The sequence below is a fragment of the Nyctereutes procyonoides genome, unplaced genomic scaffold, assembly GCF_905146905.1.
Source record: "Nyctereutes procyonoides isolate TBG_1078 unplaced genomic scaffold, NYPRO_anot_genome, whole genome shotgun sequence".
NCBI classification, from domain to species: domain Eukaryota; kingdom Metazoa; phylum Chordata; class Mammalia; order Carnivora; family Canidae; genus Nyctereutes; species Nyctereutes procyonoides.
The window spans coordinates 11,829,310-11,851,978 of NW_026575145.1; the positions used below are offsets into that span (position 1 = coordinate 11,829,310).

General features: G+C 34.7%; 1 protein-coding gene across 5 annotated transcripts in view; it reads right to left on the reverse strand.

Moving 5' to 3' along the window:
• BRMS1L (BRMS1 like transcriptional repressor) overlaps positions 1-22,669 on the reverse strand; it is a 35,225-nt gene that overhangs the window by 9,526 nt on the left and 3,030 nt on the right. For all 5 annotated transcript variants that reach the window (XM_055309186.1, XM_055309183.1, XM_055309184.1 and 2 more), the window contains exons 2-6: positions 21,272-21,362; positions 16,550-16,677; positions 14,709-14,788; positions 1,344-1,440; positions 206-289 (exon numbers count right to left, since the gene is read on the reverse strand). In XM_055309186.1, coding sequence (XP_055165161.1) covers positions 206-289; positions 1,344-1,440; positions 14,709-14,788; positions 16,550-16,677; positions 21,272-21,360 — 478 coding nt within the window. In that variant the 5' untranslated portion in view covers positions 21,361-21,362. The remainder of the gene's footprint in view (positions 1-205; positions 290-1,343; positions 1,441-14,708; positions 14,789-16,549; positions 16,678-21,271; positions 21,363-22,669) is intronic.

Consider the following 22,669-nt stretch of genomic DNA (forward strand, 5'->3'; position numbering starts at 1 on the left):
TCTTTCAAAGCTGAGATCATGACTAAATTTCTACTTCTTCCCTACCCCTCTTAATCTAAATTATATTTTCTGCCTTTAACCAGTTTTATAAGTCATCTTTTACCTACTACAGGATCATATAAAGTCAATGTATACTAATAAAAATACAAAGCTATGCACAATGCAGAAATGTATAGTGAGGCAAAAAGAATTCAGAAAAGGATATCTGAAACAACAACTGGCTTCTTTTTGTCAGGACTGAAAGGATCCTTTCTCTTTTTTCTTGACTGAAGCTCATCATTCCATAGCTCTGGCAAATAAAAATTAAGTATTAGCTGCTGGAGATCAAAGCAGGGGAAAAGGCTATGTAATTTCATGGTAGCAGTATTTCATTGGTAGCTATGTGTGTGTGTGTGTGTGTGTGTCTATATATATATATATATATATATATATATAGACACACACACACACACACATGACTATAAAATTTCATTAAAGTAAAAATCACCTGGGCACTTTAATGACCAATAAGTGATGAACATAAGTACTTTATTAAATATACATTACATGCATTGTGTCATCTAATCCTCAAAGCTATCTCTGAGGTAGGCATTCATTCCTATTGTTTCAATTTTACAGACAAGGAGACTGATTTAGAAAAACTAGAGTTACTGTTGCTCATAGTCACCCAAGTAGTGGGGACTGGGGCCATGGCAGTAGAGTTCAGCTTATCTGATTCCTTTGCCTACTTTATGCCAAAGAAATAAAATTTTTTAAGAGGTAAAATAATATACATACAAGATCTGTAGGATAACCCTGTACATCGTCAACCCAATGTAGAAAGGGTTTCCATAATACCCCTGAAAAAGCCAACTTCAATGTTGGACTATTCTAATTATTAATAAGTTATCTTTTTTCTGAGACAGAAATCTACCTTAATTTCCAGTTTGTATGATACCAAAAAGAAAAGGTTTTTATTCCTTCTTCCACCTGATCTTTCAACACTTAGAGGGAAGAATATATATTGTAGCTGTCTTCCAATACTATTCTTATATTATAAAAATATTCTCATTATTCTTAAAGTGAACTATTCTTACTCCTATAGTTTCTCTCACATTTCTCTTCTGTCCCTTTTCATGTGCCCCATTTTCTGTCTTTCTGAAATGTGAATTCAAATAAAATCAATACAACACAATCAATCACAAGCCTATCAAATTCTTTACAAGTCTCCTCTTTCTCCTCTCATTAGGATCCTTCATTTACATACTGTTTATATTAGGAGACTAGGATATTATAAGACACTACAGTAAATCACAGGTTCAGTGTCACTTAAGGAAATATCATAATCATGTCATTCCTGTTACCTGAGGTGATATCAATGCTGTGTCTATCCTCTTCAAGCCTTCTTATCTTCTCCTCCAGTTCACTCTGGACTGTATCGTATAACAAAAGCTTTTCACTCTGGAAAAAAAAACTTATGCATAAGTAGAAGTAAAAAACCAGTCTTAAGTATGAGTATTAAATAACTTACTCTTAAAATACTTTTAACACATGATGCTCTTGTTCGCTAACTTAAAATTTTTAAAGCTAAAATGCCAAAACCATGAAATAAATAAAACTAGAAAGCACAGAATCTAAGTATAGATTTAAAGAGATACAATTAAATTGTTTAAGAATATCTAAATTTATATGTGAGATGGAGGTAAATGTTTACTTTACAAACAACTCATAGTAAGCACCAATGGCCCTTTCTAAATATATGCAGGTCCTACCTGTCAGTATAATGCAGAAGCTGTCCTCTAAGGTATATCATAAAATAGATTATGTTTTCTCATTGCAACAATTGGGCCTTTATTCCTCACTAGTATCTCAACATCATACAAAACAGACTACTGTACCACAAAGAGAAAGACTCGGGAATGAATTCTATAATCATTTGATAGATTATAGAATCTAATGATAGTCAGGGCACCTGGATGGCTTAGTCAGTTAAGTGTCTGCCTTTGGCTCAGGTCATGTTTCTGGGGTCCTGGGATGGAGCCCTGTGTCAGGCTCCCTGCTCATTGGGGAGCCTGCTTCTCTCCTTCCTGCTCATGCTCTCTCCCACTCACTCACTCACTCACTCACTCTCTCTTGAATAAATAAATAAAATCTTTAAAAAAAATCTATTGATAGTTAATCATAAAACTGTAGACTATACTCAAATCTCTCAACGAAGCTATAGAAAGTTTGAAGGACTTATAAAAGAGACTGTTTACTACTGGCAAATCAGACTAGAACTCAGGTCTACTAGTTCTAGCCCACTGTTCTTTTAATTAGAAAACAATGTATCCCTTATTTTTAAAGGCATAAAATATATATAAGTATAATAAATAGATTCATTCTATAAAAAGCTTCTGACAGATTCCCAACCCATCCACCACACACTTGCTCTAGTAAGGACAGTAAGCTACTGATATACCATTAGATATGATCATCTCCTAGAGACTACTGGAATACAGTTAGGATTTCTTGTGGAAGGCACAGGCCACACCCATTTGACAGCACTCCTAGTGTGAATCATGAAATCCTCTCTTTTGGTTTTGAAATTTAGAGTCTGCACATGCTTGAAGGTTCTCCTGAGTAGTAGAGAAGATGGCTTTCATCATCTTGAGGCAAGCCAGGAGTGAGAGAAAGCAAAGCTGAAGACTAAAACTAGATCTCCTATGAAAAATCATCTCCTTGCATGCTACCTTCTATGCTTATTTCCTTTTACTTCTTCCCCTGCCTTTGGTAAATAAAGCCTTATGAAATACTCCAGCCTTATCTACATTTTGCTACAAGCACTGGGAAACATTGTATATCAGAGAAAAAGGGAGAGCAAGCCCCAGCTATGGTCAAGATAAGTGTGACAGCTATAAATAGATGTTCCAACCAAAGATGACTCCTAATGCAGAGTTGGAAGTGATAAAGATTTTGTTTTTAAGAATATGAAAATTTAACTGGTATGGTCTCTTTCCTTTGTATTGATAAAATTGCCCTGGGTCAAGCAAAAATTCTAAAATAAGTCCACTAATCATTCCTTATAATTAAAAAAAAAATAAACAAAACACAATAAGCCTGAAATATTTGAAGCTTTGAAGACATCTCTAAAGATATTGTAAGTATGAAGTGTGTAGATAGAAGTGCCTTGAATCTATTCTTATTTCTTAGTCCTTCTCTCTTATCCTCAACCCCATAAAACTCTCAAAAACTTTTCCTGAGCAAGAAAGAAAGTCATTAACACAGCAGCTAGAGGACACCTGGAAAAGAGAGGGCATCCAAACTCCCTTGCTTTGGTGCCTTGTAGAGGCTTCTCTGTTCAATAGGAAATTTAGCTTTCTTAAAATACTTACTATAATTATATATTTGGCTTCAATATTCCATACCCCTCCAATCTCCACACCTATACTTACTCCTTTGAATGTGGATAGGAGTTAGTGACTCACTTCTAATGGATAGAATGTGGAAGAAATAAGTCATAAAAAAATCATCATTTCCATCTTGCTCTCTGGGATCAGTCTGAGATGCAGTCACCAGGTCCTGGGAGCCCTCAGGCAGCATTTGGAAAGGCCCATAGAACTATGGCTTCACAAACCACCAGCAAAAACTTGCCAGCTTTGTGAATGAATCACCTTGGAAGCAAATCCTCCAGATCCTAGTCAAGCCTTCAGGTAACTGCTTTGTTGGTTGCCCTCTTTACTGCAATTTTATGCGACTCTCTCAGCCAGAACCAACCAGCCAAATTCCAAATTCCTAGCCACAGAGACTACAAAATAATAAATGTTTATTGTTGTTTTAAGTCACTAAGTGTTGGAGTAATTTGTTACAAAGCAATGGATAACCAATACAAGAGGTCTCAAAAACCTTATTTCTGTACACTTTTTCCCAAGGAGCTACTCTACCCAACTGAAGACAAAAACAAGATCCAGTGGGAAAGACGTAAAGGGAACTTCTAGGGTGATGGTTAAAAAAGATATCCCATGAAGACAGAGATGCAGCTGGCCTAGAAAGCATCTGAAGGAGGGCACAGGATGGAGCAGGACAGGAGATCCTAGAGGTATAGGGGATGCTCCTCAGGATTATCTGATGCCTTTGATCATGTGGAAAACAGCATTAGGGGGCTTTCATAGATCTGCTGGAGACTCTGAAAACAAATGACAAAACTGAAAATAAATGAAGCAATTATTAATTCTGAGGCTACAAACAGAGTTGGAAGTTTGAGCATAGAGTTATAACTCTTGGCTCAGTAAACATTATTTATAGTTACAACAAAACAAAAATTGAGACCTAACAGTATTAGAAGAATGAGATGAGGCAAACTATTATGGAATCTTCTGCTTTCATACCAGGAAACCAACAGATACCATCTAAAACTGGTATTTAGAAATGAGGGCAAATTCCAGAAGCAGTAACTCAAAGAGTTAGAGATCACTGCTGCTGGAATGTAGAATTTAGAGATGGGAGAAGGGACTGCTGTGTTTCATTATAAGCTTCATAAATATGTTCATACATTATCTGCTAAAAGCAAATGTTTAAGAATACTTAGAGGCAGGGACGCCTGGGTGGCTCAGCAGTTAAGCGTCTGCCTTCGGCTCAGGGCATGATCCTGGTCCAGGGATTGAGTCCTGTGTCGGGCTCCCCTGTGAGGAGCCTGCTGCTCTCTCTGCCTATGTCTCTGCCTCTCTCTGTGTCTCTCATGAATAAATAAATAAAATCTTTAAAATTTAAAAAATTAAAAAAAAATATTTACAGATATAGGGAAATCTTTATGATTTACTTCTTTACTTTATTTACTTCTTTAAACTTACTTCTCAAGTTTTCTCAATACTTATTAATATTATCATCAGAAAAAAATAATTAAATGAATAGATAACCAAAATCAGAGCCCTAATGAACCTCAATTTGCTCAAGAACTGGAATCCTAACCCTGAACCATCAAGAACCTGAGACTTTGCTACCACCTGCTGCCAATCTTAACACTCATCCCCAGCTCTGTGGGGAAGCTTAAATGAGAGAACCTAAATAAAGCATCACCACCTGTCCCAGTGTCTGACACACTGTGTATTCTATAAATGTGATTTCCTTCCTTAATTTGACACAAACCATCTGCTGCCTCGATTGCCTCTGTGGTTTTCTGGCATACTCCCTGTATGCATAGCCATGTGAACATGTCTAGTTTTTACTCCTGGCCCTTCTATCTGCTGCTAATCAAACTTATTTTGACAATTGGCAATGTGTCTCCCTTCTTCCCACTTCCCCTGCCTGCCAGTTACTTCTATATTAGCCAAATGTAGAACTAAGTAATAAGCAGATAAAAAGCCCTGAATAGCAAAGTTCAGATTTAATGGTAAACTGTATGAATGACTAGAAAGATCAAAGGATTTCAACCTGGTTCTGCTGCTCCTTATACATGTGACCCCAAGCAAATTACTTAACCTCTGGAGCCTTAGTTAACCTATTCATAAAAATCAAGATAATTCCTACTTCATAAGGTTGTGATAAGGATTATGAAAGTGAATATAAAATCCATAATACTCTAAATAAATGAGTTCCCCTCCAGCCTTTATTTCCTCTAAAATTGCCTTGAACTACTGACAAATATTAATTATATAAGCAAACAGATCACGTAAAATATTAATTCTATATTAAGCATTAAAAAACCAAGCCATAGGGACACCTGGGTGGTTCAGTGGTTGAGCATCTGCCTTTAGCTCAAGGCATGATCCCGGGGTCCAGGGATCAAGTCCCGCATCAGGCTCCCCACGGGAAGCATGCTTCTCCATCTGCCTACATCTGACTCTTTCTGCGTCTCGCATGAATAAATAAAATCTTTAAAAAAAAAAAAGCCATAACTAAATTAGAAGAAATTTAGGTAATTATTTAGCATCTCTGTGGAGAAGGGTAGACTTTCAAAGCTGAAAAATGATGGAAGAAGGGTGCCTTGGTAGCACAGTTGGTTAAGCGGCCAACTCTTGATTTCAGCTCAGGTCATGATCTCAGGGTTGTGAGATGAGCCCTGCATTGGATTCCACACTCAACAGGGAGTCTGCTTGAGATTCTCTCTCTCCTTCTCCCTCTGCACCCCCCCTTCCTCTAAAAGGTACTGCTCTCTAAAATAAACAAATATTTTTTAAATTACGGAAGAGAAAGAATATCAATATATTTGTCTAAGTAAAAAATATTACTTGAAGATACATCGCTTTTATTTCTGACAATATAGACTACATATCCTCAAAACAAAAACAAAACCTCCCAACACACCTACACAGATATCCTAAATAAAATACCACAAACCTCTTTTTAAAGGTATAGTTAAGGGCAGCCCCGGTGGCACATAGCGGTTTAGCGCCGCCTGCAGCCCAGGGCATGATCCTGGAGACCCGGGATCGAGTCCCATGTCGGGCTCCCTGCATGGTGCTTGCTTCTCCCTCTGCCTGTGTCTCTGCCTCTCTCTCTCTAGTTGTATCTCTATGAATAAATAAATAAAATCTTAAAAAAATAAATAAATAAAGGTATAGTTAAGCTCTTAAAAAAATTAAGAGATATTCTTACAGACCAAAAATAAACAAGGAGCAGGAAACCAGCTTGCTAACATGGTGCTGAAGCTCTGGTTTCCTTGAGGGTATTTGCTGGTGTTGGTAGAGGAATGGTTTTTAGTGGCTGTTTGGGAAAAAGAGAAAGATCTGGGGCCTAAGCAAAGTGAGGAACAAGAACTGGGATTCCTGCATAGCCCTGCAGGGTTATACCTTCAAAGAAAAGGCAGCCTAGAAAAGATTCACCTAAGGGAAATTGATCTGTGTTGGTTAGATAATCAATGAAAAAAGGTTTTTTCTGATAATATGTCATCTTAGGCCTGACCTCTACATACTGTAGATTCAAATGTAGATAACTTGCATCTTCTAGGAAATTCCAAGCTAAAAAATTAAAATAGTCATGTGTTGTTGGCACACCAAAATGCCTATTTGAACAAACCTAGCAGAAATAAAACCAGATACTACCTGTAGAACTACATCCTCTGTCCAAGGCTCACAGAATTCCTACCAATAAAGCCTGCTATAGTCCAGAATTATGAAATAGGAGATAAGGTATGAGGTTTGGCAGAAATTTGGAGAAAAAAACCCAGCAGAATTAGACTATGAAGAACTTCAGATAATAATAGAGTAAAAAATATGAATTAAGTACTAAGAAATATGGAAGATAAAATGAGGACTAACATATGATTAACTCAAGTTCCAGAAGAAGGAAGCATAGAAAATGAAAGAAAGGTGATACCAGAAAAGATAGTATCTGAGAAATTTCCAGAACTAATGGAAAACAAATCCTTAAATTCAGAAAGCACAATAAATCTAACTAAGGAGAGAAAAATAATCTCTATGGAGACACATAGTAAAGAAACTGAAGAACAAAGAAGAGTATAAAAATAGTAAAAGGAAAGAAGAAAGCTATCTACAAATGATTACAGACTTAGTTCTAAAGAGACTGTGAAAAGTAAAACCCTAAAAATGTTAAGAGGAAATAATTATTGTCCTACAACATTTTATCCTCCTAAATTGTTCTTCCAGAATTATTACAAAGAAAGTTATTTTGGACAAGTAAAAACTGAGCTTACCACCAAGGGACTCTCAGTGAAGAAATGCTTAGGATGTTCTTCAAGAAGCAAAAAAAGGAACTTGCAAGGCAGGGTTGCAACTCAAAAACAATGAGCAAAAAATTAGTAAAATATGCATAAACCTAAAAAGAACTAAATCTATGAGATCAAAATAATGCTTCACTTGAAGGATAAAAAAGCAAAATGGAACTAAAGTACTGAAAACTAACTTTTACTTTTTGGGAGGGAGTAACTAAAGGTAAGAGAGTTCAATGGTCCTTTATAATTCAGGAGGAGGACAAGAGTTATTAATATTTGATTCTAATGTAGATATGCATGCTGGAAATTTAAGCTAATCATAAAATATAGAAATAGTATAAACATATGATGCAATTTTTTTAAGTTTTTTTTTTTTTAGAGAGACAGATAGTAACAGAGATAGCAATAGAGAGCACATGAGTGGGGGCTAGGGGCAGAGGGAGAGGGAGAAGGTGAAGGAGGCTCCCCACTGAGAAGGGAGCCCAATGTGGGGTGGGATCCCAGGACCCCAAGATCACGACCTGAGCCAAAGTCAGAAGCTTAACCAACTGAGCCATCCAGGTGCTCCGTGATGCAATTTTAAAAACTCAATAAATCACACATACCCAGGAAAGGTCAGGAAAGAATAAAAAAGGATAAAGCAGAAAAAATAGAACACACAAAAGAAGTTGGTATTATATAGCAAAATAATCACTATAAATATAATTGGACTAAATTTACTGATTAAAAGACAGGGATTCCTAAAATACTTTTTTTTTTAAGATTTTATTTATTTATGAGAAACACACACACACACAGAGGGAGGGGGAGAGACACAGGCAGAGGGAGAAGCAGGCTCCATGCAGGGAGCCCGACGCAGGACTCGATCCCAGGTCTCCAGGATCATGCCCCAGGCTGAAGGCGGCGGGCGCTAAACTGCTGAGCTACCGGGACTGCCCTTAAAATAGTTTTTAAATCAATACATGTCCTATTTATTTATAAATAACACACCTAAAATATAGACCATAAAAACATTGGAGGAGAAAAAGGATAAAAAAACTTATGAGGTAAGGGATGCCTAGGTGGCTCAGTCAGTTGAACATCCAACTCTTGGTTTCTCCTCAGGTCATGATCTCAGGGTTGTGAGATCAAGCCCCATGTCAGGCTCCACACTCAGAAGGGAATGTGCTTGAGATTCTCTCTCTCCTTCTCCTGCTGCCCTCCACCTCCCCACTCTAAAACAAATAAATAAATCTTAAAAAAAAACTTTTATCAGGCAAATGCCAGGCTAAACAAATCAAGAATAGCTACTTTAATTATCAGACAAAATAGACTTTAAGGCAAAAATCACTGTTACATAGAAAAGTACATTTAAAAAGGATACAATGCTAGAATTAAGAGATATACAAATTCTAAAATGAGTTTAATATAGCCTCTATATACTTTATATATATACATATATAAAGCAAAAACTGATAGAAATATAAAGATATAAGAAATTATATAAAGCAAAAACTGGTAGAAATATAAAAAAATGAAAAATTAATAATTCCATTTACAATAGCATCGAAAAGAACAAAATACTTAGGAATAAACTAAGAAGATGAAAGACTTGCATATTGAAAACTATGAAACATTAATAAAAAAAATTAAACACAAATAAAGGAAGACATGCCATGTTCTTAGATGGAAGACTTAAAATCATTAAAAAGTCCATACTACCCAAAGTGATTCACAAATTCAGTGCAATCTCTTATCAAAATCCCAATGGATCTTTTTTTACAGAAATATAAAAAAGCCTGAAATATAGAACCACAACAAAAATACAAATAGCCAAAAAATTTTTGAGAAGGAAGAACAAAATGAGGTTTCACATTTCCTAATTTCAAAGTTTATTACAAAGTTATAGTAACAGTATGGTACTGGCATAAAGACAGGCATATAGACCAATGAAAACAGAACCCAGAAATAAACCCATGTACACATGATCACCTAACCTTCAACAAGGGTGCAAAGAATAAATGGGGAAAGGCTAGTCCCTTCAGCAAATGGTACTGGGAAAACTGGACAGCCACAAGCAAAAGAATGAAGTTTGAACCTTACTTTTTACCATACACAAAAATAAATTCAAAATGGAGTAAAGATTTTTTTTTTCAAAGATTTAATTTTGAGAGCGAGCAAGCATGCATGATTGGGGGTAGGGACAACAAAAGGAGAGGAAGAGAGAATGTCAAGCAGACTCCCTACTGAGTGTGGAGCTGATGTGAGGCTTGATCTCAGAATGGTGAGATCATGACCTAAGCTAATATCAGGAGTTGGACACTTAACCGACTGAGCCACCAGGTGCTCCAAAACAGATAAAAGATCTAAATGTAAAATCTGAAACTATAAAACTCCTAGGAGAAAACTTAAAAAATAAGCTTCATGACATTGTTCTTGGAAGTGATTTCTTTAATATGACACCAAAAGCACAGGCAACAAAAGCAGAAAGAGATAAGTGGGACTATATCAAACTAAAAAGCTTCTGCATAGCAAAGGAACAATGAGCGTGGAAAGGCAACCTACAGAATGGGAGAAAACATTTGAAAATCATTTATCTGATAAAGGGCTAATGTCAAAAATATATAAGGAACTCAATTTAAAAATCGGCAAAGAACTTGAACAGACCCTCCTCCAAAGAAGACAGACAAATGGCCAAGATGTACCTGAGAAGATGCTCAACATCGCTATTCAACAGAAAAATCCAAATTAAAATCACAGAATGTGGGGCACCTGGGTGCCTCCACTGGTTGAGTCTGACTCTTGGTTTCCACTCCGGTTATGAACTCAGGGTCATGAAATTAAGTCCCTCACTGGACTCTGCACTCAACATGGAGTCCACTTGAGATTCTCTCTCTCTCTCACTCTGCCCCTTCCCACACTCGAGCATACAAGTGCTGGTGAGGATATGGAGAAACTGAAACCCTTGTGCACAGGTGGTAGGAATGTAAAATGATGTGGTTTTACTATGAAAAACAGTATGGAGTTTCCTTAAAAAATTAAAAATAGAGCTATATGATTTAGCAATCTGACTTCTGAGTATATTCCATAAAAAAACTGAAATCAGGATCTCAGAGATTTGCACTCCCATGTTCACTGCAGCACTAATCACAGTAGCCAAGATGGGAAAAACAACCCAAATGCACATTGAAGGATGAATGGATAAAGAAAATATGGTATATATATACAATGAAACACTATTTAGTCTTTAAAAAAATTAGGAAGTCCTGCCATATGCTACAACATGGATGAAGCCTGAGGACATAATGCTAAGTGATATAAGCCAGTCACATAGGGACAGATGTTGCATGCCACTGGATATACAAACTAGTCAAACAGAGAAGCAGATAGTAGAATGGTTGCCAAAGGCTAGGGAGGTGGGGAAATAGAGAGTTGCTGTCCAGTGGGCATAAAATTTGTTATGCTTCATGATTAAGTTCTAGAGGTCTGTACCAATAGTTAACAATATTGTATTGCACTCTTAATATTTGTTAAGGGGGTAGATGTAATGTTAAGTGTTCTTAGCACAGTTAAAAAAAATTTTTTTAAAGAAGAACGTAAGAAAAAGATAAAAGAAATTCCATAGGAGATAAGTTTTAGCTGGGAGCTCTGGAATGAGCATTCAGTCTCCAGGACTATACCATCCTTTTTGATCAAAGGAATCCAGGACAGTGCATAGTGGGGCATCTCATCATCAGTACCTTTGGCCTCCAGATCCGAAACGGTGAATGACTTTACTATTGTGAAAAGAACAATATGTGGATTTTCTTAGGACATAAAGAAGAAAATAACAGAAAAAAATAAAGAATTAACAAACCCACCATCACACAGAGAATTCTAACACACCTCCCTCAGTAACTGAAAGATCAGGCAAACAAAAAAATAAGGAAACAGTAAGTCCATATTTATGTAAATAAATGAATTTAAAGTGTTACAAGGAATGAGATATTTGCATAGTTTCAAAGTACCTCTCCCCAAAATACTTATTAATCACAATGTGAAAAAAAATGAGTGTACTAGAGAAACCTGGAAGACAGCACTTCAATCAAGTGATCAAAGTATATATCACCATATCAAAATTGTGTGCTGCCTGATAGAATTTAGTGAGAACACATCACTACTGTGATATTCTTACTGAGAGGCAAAACCCAACTCTAATCATGAAGAAATAGACCAACTCAAAATGAACATTTTACATAATAACTAGACTGAAATTTTAAATTTGTAAAGATCACAAAAGTCAAGGCAGACTGAAGAATTGTTCTACATTGAAGAAACTAATGACATGATAACTAAATGTAATGACAAAGACAATAAGTATTCTCAATAGGATCTCTGCTATAAAGAGTGCTGCTGAGACAACTGCTCAAACTTAAATGGGGTCTGAGGATTAGATGGTAGTAATATCAATGTACATTTCCTGATTTTGATGATTGTAGTATTGTTATAGAAAAGAATGACTCTCGTTTGTTGTATTCAGGGGTGATGGGGTTCATGTTGCCAACTCAATCTCATGTTCACCAGAAAAGTTCTTTTCTATAAGTATGAGATTGTTAAAATATATATACCATAAAGACAAGATGTACTAAGCACGCATGGAACTGATAATTGCAATCTTAAAAATATATTTCTATGAAAGAGAAAAATATGGGATATTCCTAACTCATTTTACGGATCTTGAAAACAAATCAAGGACAGTATGAGACTTAAAAATTATGGGACGCCTGGGTGGCTCAGCAGTTGGGCATCTGCCTTTGGCTCAGGGCATGAGGCCGGAGTCCCAGGATCGAGTCCCACATCGGGCTCCCTGCATGAAGCCTGCTTCTCCCTTTGCCTGTGTCTCTGCCTCTCTCTCTCTCTCATTCTGTGTCTCTCATGAATAAATAAATAAATAAAATCTTTAAAAAAAAAAAAATTAGGGCAGCCCCAGTGGCTCAGCAGTTTAGCGCCACCTTCGGCCCGGGGTGTGATCCTAGAGACCCAGAATCGCGTCTCAGAGACTCTCTCTTTGAGAGAGTCTGTCATGAATAAATAAATAAAATCTTTAAAAATATTTAAATCCTACTAGCAAGCATAGAAATGAAGCATCTAAACAAAATATTAGCAAACTGAATCTGTTAACTCATAAGAAAAATAGTCATTCCAGGAATGCCAAGGATGGCTTAACATTAGAGAAAAAAAAACATGATTAATTCAATAGATGTAGACCAAGCATTTAATAAAACCTAACAATCATTCCTGGTAAAAACCAAAAACAAACAAAAAAAACAATACTTAAAAAACAAGAATTAAAGTAAATTCCCTTAACTTGATAAAAAGAGCATTTATCAAAACCCAACAGTTAACATCATACTTATTGGAAAACCATAAGCAACATTCCCTTAAAATCAATAACACAACCACGATCTGCTTTCACTGCTTCTATTCCATGATGTTCTATTTCCACTAAGACAAGTAAAACAAGTAAGAGAAGGATTAGAATGGAAAAAACAAACTGCCATTTTTCACCAATGATGTTATTATCTATATGGAAAATCTAAGAATCTATAATTAAATTATTAGAATTAAGAAGAGAGGTAGACAAGAAGGTTGGATATATTATCAATATACAAAATACTTTTCTTATACAGCAACAGGAAATAAACAGTAATTTTTTAAAAGATGTTATTAAACAACAAAAAATTTTAACAATAACAAGTGTAAGAGCAAAGTAAAATTATCAGTTTATTGAGGTATCAAGACTTACTAGACTGAAAGCAGTAAAAAACATATTATGCTATCAGTGTAGAAATAGTCAAACAGATGAATGGAACAAATTAGAACAGCCAGAAACAAGCTGCCAGGTAAGTGGACATTTGATATAAAAAAAAAAAAAAAAAAAGAGATGGTGGGAAAAAGATGGAATTGCTGATTCATGGTAAAACAATGATGTATAGAATAGTGTTGACATCATCTATCCATATGCAAAAAAAAAAAATTAGGTCCATACTTCATAACACACAAAAATTAATTAGAGGTAGGTTAGCAATCTAAATATTAAAAAGCAAAATTTCAACTTTGAAACGAAAATACATCTTTTTTATCTCAAAGTGGGAAAGACACAAAAAGCACATACCATAAAGGAAAAATGACAAATTCAGCTACATTAGAATATAAAATTTTTGTTCATCATGTCATCAAAAAGGGTGAAAAGGCATCCCATTGTCTGGGTAAAAATACTTGCAAAGCATATAACCAGCAAAGCATTTGTATTTAGAATATATAAAGAACCTCTACAGTCAATGAGAAAAATAGTAATAGCCCAAACAAAGGCAAAAGATTTGAACAGGCACTTCTTAGGAAAACAAATCCAAGCAGCCAGTAAACATCAAAAAGATGTTTCAGCTCAGTTGTAGTCAAGAAAATGAAAAAAAGACATTCCATCATTTTATATCTATCTACTCTTGGCATTTTAATGATTTACAAAAATATAGTAAAATAAAATAACAAATTAAGGTAAGAATCATGATAGAACTTGTTCTCTTACTTCCAAGAGTATATTTATATCTTGTCTACGTTATATAAAAACTTATCTGTGAAATCGGCAGGTTTTTTAAACACTATTCCAATAGAGAACATTAAGAAAAATACATCAATTTTTCCCCATAAATAGAAAATTCTGCCCTAAGATGTGGAAATAAATCTAGAGTCAAATTAATAAACCCAACATTCTATCAATACCACTGGATATACATGTTTTGAGTCTTAACTTGAATATTATATTAATTGCACTAATATTATCCACAATGCCAAATGATATGATCATTACAAAGTCTTTTTAAGGTAGCAGTTGCAAAACTAAAATTATCTCACTTAGTTCTTTTCTATCGTCCCTTCTTTGTGTCCTACTTCCAACAAGGCTTCCACTGCAACTGTATTAAAAAAAAAAAAAATTCACACAAGTGAGAAGCTAAAGTACGATTTAATTTTGTCTCGTTTATTTTATTTACTTTTTAAACTACTGCACTCAGATAGAGACTTGAAGAGTTGAAATTAGCTTAAAAGTTAAGTAAAATAACAGTACCTCACAATGCTGGCGAGAGGCTTGAATTTCACATTCATATTTGTTCTTTACAGATTCTAAGCAGAGCTCTCTATAGATTCCTGCAACCAAACACAATCACTCTGATTATGTTAGCAGTAATGAGTTTCATTATCCCTTCCCTACAGGAATTCTGTCTGACTGTATTTTATAAGATGAATCAGGAAGGAATTGACAAATGATTCTAACTTAATCTTTAAAAACTAAAAATAAAAAGGCTCAGTTAAAATATATATCAAAACAGACTAGAGAACTAAGAATTTAAGAACTAGGAAGAAACTACAATGCAAATTTTAGTTCTTATAAAGAATACTCCTGAAGTGTTTGATAGAGAATGATCAAAATGAAAATAAAACTCCTTTCCTGCAAAAAGTAATCTCTCAGGACTCATAACGGAAAGAGTCAATAAACTCTGGTTTCATTCATCATATATTCTCAAAGTAACAAGTGGATACCATACCCAACAAAACCACTATTTTTTTAAGTATTTTTTATTTTCAGAGTCCAAAGCTTCCAAGAAGATTAAATGTACAAACTGATAATAACTAAATGTATAAACTGATATGATGTTTGAGTGCTCCTAACAGGGTTTTATCTAGAAAATGGATGCTCAAGAGAGTTTACTTAGAGCTATCAAGATAATAGTATAAAGTAGGCAACATGGCATGCAAAACACTGTCACAAAAACAGCAAACACAGAGTTTTAGATACATATACCAAACTCAGTGCCACAGTTGACCCTAGAAATGTGATTTTTCTTGTCCAGTAAAGGCATGAGACTATGCCATTAGCTACACATTCACACACACTATTCTTTGTACAATCAAAAAGTAAATGAATGAGGCCACAGAGTAGAAAAGTGAATAACAGACTCAAGTACTATTTCCTAAACATCCAGTAAGTCTCACTTAGTTCTTTAGAATGTCAAAGAATATTAAGGACTTTGTTTATTTTTCAGGGTCCTAAGCCAATGCACAAAGACAGCAAATTAAGTATCACATTACCTACATATGTAAATATTAAGCACTCACGAATAATATTTGGCTTATGGTAGATTTAGTACAAAAAGAACTTATAATGAACAATGCCTTCGGTATTACATAATAGGTGCAGGAGGATCAATTAGTTCCCTCAAAAAGAAAAGAATCAGCATATCATTAGTTAAAATTCAGTCTTAGTCTAACTATGAATAACCATAAGTGATCTTCAAATAGATGTGTCTTTTGTCATGAGTGCTAGGGCACAGTTCTGAGGCTGGATCCCAACAACCAGAAGACTGAAATTTAACCACACAAGTATAGTATTTCTTCATTTATTTATAGCCACAAATGAATGACCAAACTTACCAACATAAAAAATTATCATTAAAATATAGGATTGAACACTAATTCCCTATTCCATAACATCCTGACCAAACATTTTGTAGGTGTTTTTATAAATTAAAAAAAATCCTATCACTCTTATAGATGAAAGTACTAAAAGCACTTAAATTGAATCTTAATTTATCTAACAAGAAATTAAACTACAATAGTAACATTTGCTCTTAATAAAAGAATCATGTTTCCAATTGTTTTACATGTGGAAGTATCTTCTCAACAACACTGTGAGCAATCTGAGGACTTTTTTTTTTTTTTTGGTCTCCCACAGCAACAGAGGAAAGCAAAAGGCATTTAATAAAATAATTGTGGGCTGAGTGAAATACTCTGTTCACTATAAATATATTTGTGATTTCATTAACAAGAAACACTCACTTGACAAATACCTTTCAAGTCTAGTGAAGAGTTCATATTCTACTATATGGAAAAGATGTTTCACTTTCCTACCTGCTACCTTTGTACGAATTTGCATATTTTCTTGTAAAGTTGCCAGTGGTTCCAAATATTCTGGTGCTTTTCCAGCTATGACTTCTTGTAGTTTTGCATCCACCTGACTTAATCGTTCTTTATAAAGTCTTAACAAAGCAAAAATTAAAATATTAATTTTAAAAGCCCAACAAAGGCTAACAATTTACCATTTCTACACATTCTCTCTTCCTAATATCATTCATATACTAATAACCTACCAAATGTATTTTCGTCTTAATCTTAAGTGAAAAACTCAGTTACATTATTTGGCTTTATGTACATAATCACAAAGTAGATATTTTTCTTTTTTTTAGATATATCATTCTTTAATGATTAATTCACCATGCAAAAAATACAACTAAGATACTACTTTTTTGCACTCTAGATCTTTGGTTTTAACTGCAGAACAATAAATCAATTCTAGGAGAAAGGGTCATTTAAATACTGAGTTTAATCGGAGAAAGACAGTGTATGTTCTCATTCATTTGGGGAATATGAATAATAGTGAAAGGGAATATAAGGGAAGGGAGAAGAAATGTGTGGGAAATATCAGAAAGGGACACAGAACATAAAGACTCCTAACTCTGGGAAACGAACTAGGGGTGGTGGAAGGGGAGGAGGGCGGGGGGTGGGGGTGAATGGGTGACGGGCACTGAGGGGGACACTTGACGGGATGAGCACTGGGTGTTATTCTGTATGTTGGTAAATTGAACACCAATAAAAATTAATTTATTAAAAATAAATAAATAAATACTGAGTTTAAAAGAAACAAAGAAATCATTTTAAATAATTTAGATATAGGCATTACTAGTTGTCAAAATAAATAATTCTCTAGCTTCTCTCCATCTTTCCAGAAAAGGAGTCCATGTTATATTCGGCCTACGGTTTTTACAAAGAGGAAATAAAGTGATGGAGGTAAAAAATAAGGCTACAGAACTTGTGATCTGGCATATCCAGTTTGTCTGAACTGCAAATGAAAAAGCTATAACAAAAGGAGTTGCTCAGCGGATGCGGAAAATGAAAACTGGGGTAGGGAACCCCTGTTGCTGTATTTATGAATTTACATACAAATACCCTAATTTGCCAGCTGTCATACCAATAACTTTACCCTGATTATCAATGATTGAGTACTTGTGACAAATCAATGTTTATTTTTGGCAATAATCCTAAAAAATAGAACTAACTCTTTTTAACAGGAAGATGTGGCACACCTAGGTGGTTCAGTGGTTAAGTGTCTGACTTCGGGTCAGAGCGTGATCCTGGAGTCCCCGGATCAAGGCCCACATCCGGCTCCCTGCGTGAAGTCTGCTTTTTCCTCTGCCTATGTGTCTGCTTCTCTGTCTCTCATGAATAAATAAATAAAATCTTAAAAAAAAAAAGTAACAGGAAGATGTTTACATTGCCATTCTTTATGAAAGGCACTTTTAATTCTGGCTTTATGGCATTTTAAGGATAGCCTAAAAATTTCAAAGCAGATTAACCATTCAAGATCACGGAGGCGCCTGGGTGGCTCTGTCAGTAGAGCATCCAACTCTTGATTTCCACTCAGGTCATGATCTCAGGTTTGTGAGATGGAGCTCCACACAGGGCATGGAGCCTGCTTAAGATTCTTTCTCTTCCTCACCCTCCCCCTGCTCATGTGCATTCTCTATCTCTCAAAATAAAACACAATTTAAGATGATTTTGTAAACTCTTTTTTTTTCTTTTTGGCCACTCACTACTTTATCATAGTTGAATGAAGAATATGTCATAAGAAAGGCATGTAGTAACTGCTAAAAGAAACCACTGATTATGCTTGTAGGTGTTAGTGTAACTAGCAGTTGGCTTTTGAAAACATTAGAGTACCTGGCTTTCATATAAAATTCTTTCCTCTTAAAAATGTAAACCAATACAATTAAGATAATCAGGGATGGGGATGGGTTAAATAGGTGTAGAGGTTAAACGGTATATTGTGATGAGCACCAGGTGATGTATGGAATTGTTGAAGCACTAATATGGTACACCTGAAACTAACGTAACACTGTATGTTAACTCATATAACACTGTATGTTAACTAGAATTAAAATAGACACCATCAATATTGGGGTTTATAACTGATTATAATCAGCATAAAGATTTATATGATGGTTCTGAAGGAATTAAGTTTGGGTGTTAATACAATAAATTTTTTTAAACGAAAATGAAAAAATTATCTGATTTAACTGCCAATAATACATTATCATCTCTGGGTTAAATTTTTCTAAAACTCAAGATACAATGATAAATGTGTAAATTCAGAAAACTACAACATAATACTTATAGTTTTTGAGATCATAAATACAACTTTAGGCAAAATGCTAAAAATGTGAGACAAATGATGACTGCACCTGAAAAACATCAAACTTAAAATATCAATAAGGTATCCCAGATAGTTGAATAGCAGCTTAAATGAACAGGATATGTGAATTAACAACATTCAATTAACTACCTTTCTAAAAGAATAGATTCCTCAAAATCAGTATCATTTCAACAACCTTGGAATTCAGATATAAACTCCTCGAAGGCAAGAATCAGGGGTCCCTTACCAACAACCACAATACTATTCAGAGCAGATGCCCAATTCATTTTTATTGGCTATGGAACATTGAAATAAATGGAAACTTAGGTGGTGTAAGTTCCTCTATCTTCTTAAGGAGGTGGAAGAATTTTCCACCAGCATACAAACTGCAGATGATGGATTTTCCGCCCTGTGAAGGGAGTGCTATTTATGTCCTATGGTGCTAGAACAGAAGAAGCAGGATAACACGTTGTTGTTGTTGTTGTTTTATTATATTTCCCACCTCTTCTAAGGAGGATTTGAGACAGCTTACAAAGGTGTACACTACAACAGGATAAAAATAGCAATGAGGCAACTGGGGCAGATGAAAAAATAAGATAATTATAAACCTGGTATGAAGAGTAATTATTTCTAAAACATACTTCTGAATTCCAAGTCCTTGAGAAAGAATCCTATTAACAGTGGTAACAGGTCTCCTTTGAATACTTTCTGAGATGAATGAGGCTGGTGTGAGGACCTGGCTGGTGGTCATAATGAGCCACGAGAAAGCAAAAATCAAGGCAACTGCCAGCCTCAAGATGAACAAGATTAAGTTTAAAGAGTGACAAGCTGCAAAGTGTTCCTTTGTAATATATTATGCTAGAACTATACGATAATTTTCATTTCTTGGATAACCATAGAATATACTTTAAAAGCTCAATAGGTATATCTTAATTAATTGTATGAGAATTATTCATTCATGGCTTACCTGTACTAAAATACAAAAATATAAATTTGCTTCCTCTTGTCCAGAATAATCCTGGATGAACTCTCCATGTTGCCCAAATAATGGATCCTCTGTGGATCCAAACTAATTTTAATTTAAAATTAATAATGTAAATCTTTAGAATAAAAAAATGTTTTTTAAAGCCAAAATTTTAAACTTTGGATTATTTATATTAATTTGTTGCACATTATCTTGAAACATTTATATATTCACCTCTCATACCAATAAAAGTTAAGACCAGAAATGGCATAAACGGCAGGATTCATTTGGTAAATAAATCTGTCCCCTTTTAGTCTGGCAACTCCAGATATTAAACACGTTTTCATCTCTTCTTTGGACCTCTCTAGGGAAGAAGTGGAACAGAATAAGCAGCAAAATTATGAAGAATTCATGAAGAGCCAGCTTCTGAATGAATTAGGATGTCCAGATTCTCAGAAGTTTCTTTCATTTACAATTCCAATATGTAGCTATGCCCCATGACCTTGCCAGCAAGTTCTAAAGTAAAAGCTCTTTTTTTTTTTTTTTTTAATCTTCATCTGTTCTGTTCTCTCAAACCCCTACGGCTCATTCTTGTGTAAGTAACTGTTCATAAGAGTTCTGGTATTAGGAAGAGGGGGTAGAAAACAGTATCTAATAAGCACCCGCTATGTGCCAGCCAAGACTAAGAATTTCACATACTGTTCATACAATCCTCACAGTTAGTAATAAAAAAGCTACTATTAGACCTTTTTAACCTCTGAAGACAGCCTGGGTTCAGAGCCTATGCTCTTTCTATTCTACTATATTTCCTCCAAAGTAATGTGCCTCCAAAGTAGAAGGACACCATAGTACTTAGAGGCAGAAGACCTGGCTTAGTTTAGCACTTTCTGATGAACTATGGGCAAATCACTTCACTCTTCTGACATCAATTTTCTCACAGGTAAAATGGAGATAAAGCTATCTTCAAAAAAAAAAAAAAAAGCTATCTTCCAACCTTACAGAGCTGCTGCAAAAAGCAAAGTAAATAATGTGAAAACATGTATGTACTATCCAACGTTGATATAATCATTATGGTATTTTGGGGAAATATTCTCTTCTTCTAAGATTTTAAAAATGCTATCTTTATCCAATTACTTAAAGAAAAAAATGAAGCAGATTAGAAACAAAGGTGCAACCCAGGAGAAACATTTTAATTACCCACATACATATAATAATCTTATTATACCTCCCCAAAAACCTGCCTCCAAACCCTTAGTTAATGAGATCTTCAGCAGAAAAACTATAGTTGAAGCCTCCTTCAGATCAGTCTCATAAAATACAAAAGGAAAATAGTTCAGAGTGAATATAATTTCTCTTGTGCTAATATACACATGACATGATTGAGATTCAGTGACAATGACCTTCTAACATTACTACTTACTGATCCTTGAGATCGGTAAACTGTTTTTCTAGATTGGACATTTCATCTAAACATTCCATTCTTCTTCTTTCACAGTCTTCATCATCCATTTCTGTTAATAAAAGGCAAATAGCAAAGAAGAACTTAATTTTATGTTCCAAATTATCTGAATGTTAGTTCAAATGGTAAAAAACAAAACAAAAAACCACACACACAAAACTATAATATGAAGTTAGATATGCAAGGCTTATATTAAACCTTAAGAGAAAAGGGTTGCCTGGGTGCTCAGCAGTTGAGCATCTGCCTTCGGCTCAGGGAATGATCCCAGGTTCCTGGGATCGAGCCCGACTTTGGGCTCCCTGCATGAAGCCTGCTTCTCTCCCTGCCTGTGTCTTTGCCAGTCTTTCATAAATAAATAAATAAATAAATAAACAAATAAATAAATAAATAAATGATAAATAAATAAATAATGTTTTTAAAAAGCCTTTAGAGAAAATAAACATTTATCCAAAATAATTTCCACTACAGATTTCAGCTTAAAGTACAAATGACAGTTAAAACTATAGCAATCTCTAGACCTTCTTATTTTTATTCATTTTTAAATCATTTTAAAGAGCTGACATCAAGCTATACTATATGAAGTAATTAATCCATTCTGGGCTTATTTTCCATCAACTCCACAAAACTTAAGCACCAAAATGATTATGTCCATTAAAGAATATTGCTCAAAAATACTTTTGGAATTCTTTCAGAACTGCTAACATGACTGATTTGCCAGTCACATAAAAAGAAAACTAATCTCATTCTATTTACCACAAGATATCTTAGTCTCCTACTCAGATTCTCATTGTTCCCTCTCCCCAAAATATTGTGAGAAAAAAAGGAAAATGAAGAGAAAAACAAGCAAACTTTTCAAGTAAAGCGACTGTTAATCAGCAGCTCTCTCTTCCTATATTCTGTATCTTCTATTTTTACATGACATATATTCAGCACTTCAAGATAAGTGAAACACAAGATGATCTGCATCTTGATCTGCAAATAAACGTCAAACTATGTGAAAGAATTAAGTTATGTTCAGTTATTTTCAAACAGCAAGTAACTATAGAGTTCATTTCTTTTAACTTTCCTAACATTAAAATTATTTCTGGCTCCTAATAGGTTACTCCTTGGCTATTTAAAACTTGGTCCCAAAAAAATAAAAATAAATAAATAAATAAATAAATAAATAAATAAATAATAAAAAAAAAAAATAAAACTTGGTCCCTCAAGATGACTCATTTTCCAGTATCTCTGGATAGTAGAGTTTATTTCGTAGCTTTAGGATCTGCTCAGTACCAATGTTTGAGAAGAACAAAACTGTGTAAGTTTAACATGAAAGACATATGGCAGAAAAGAAATGCTTTCACAAGAAGCAAAATT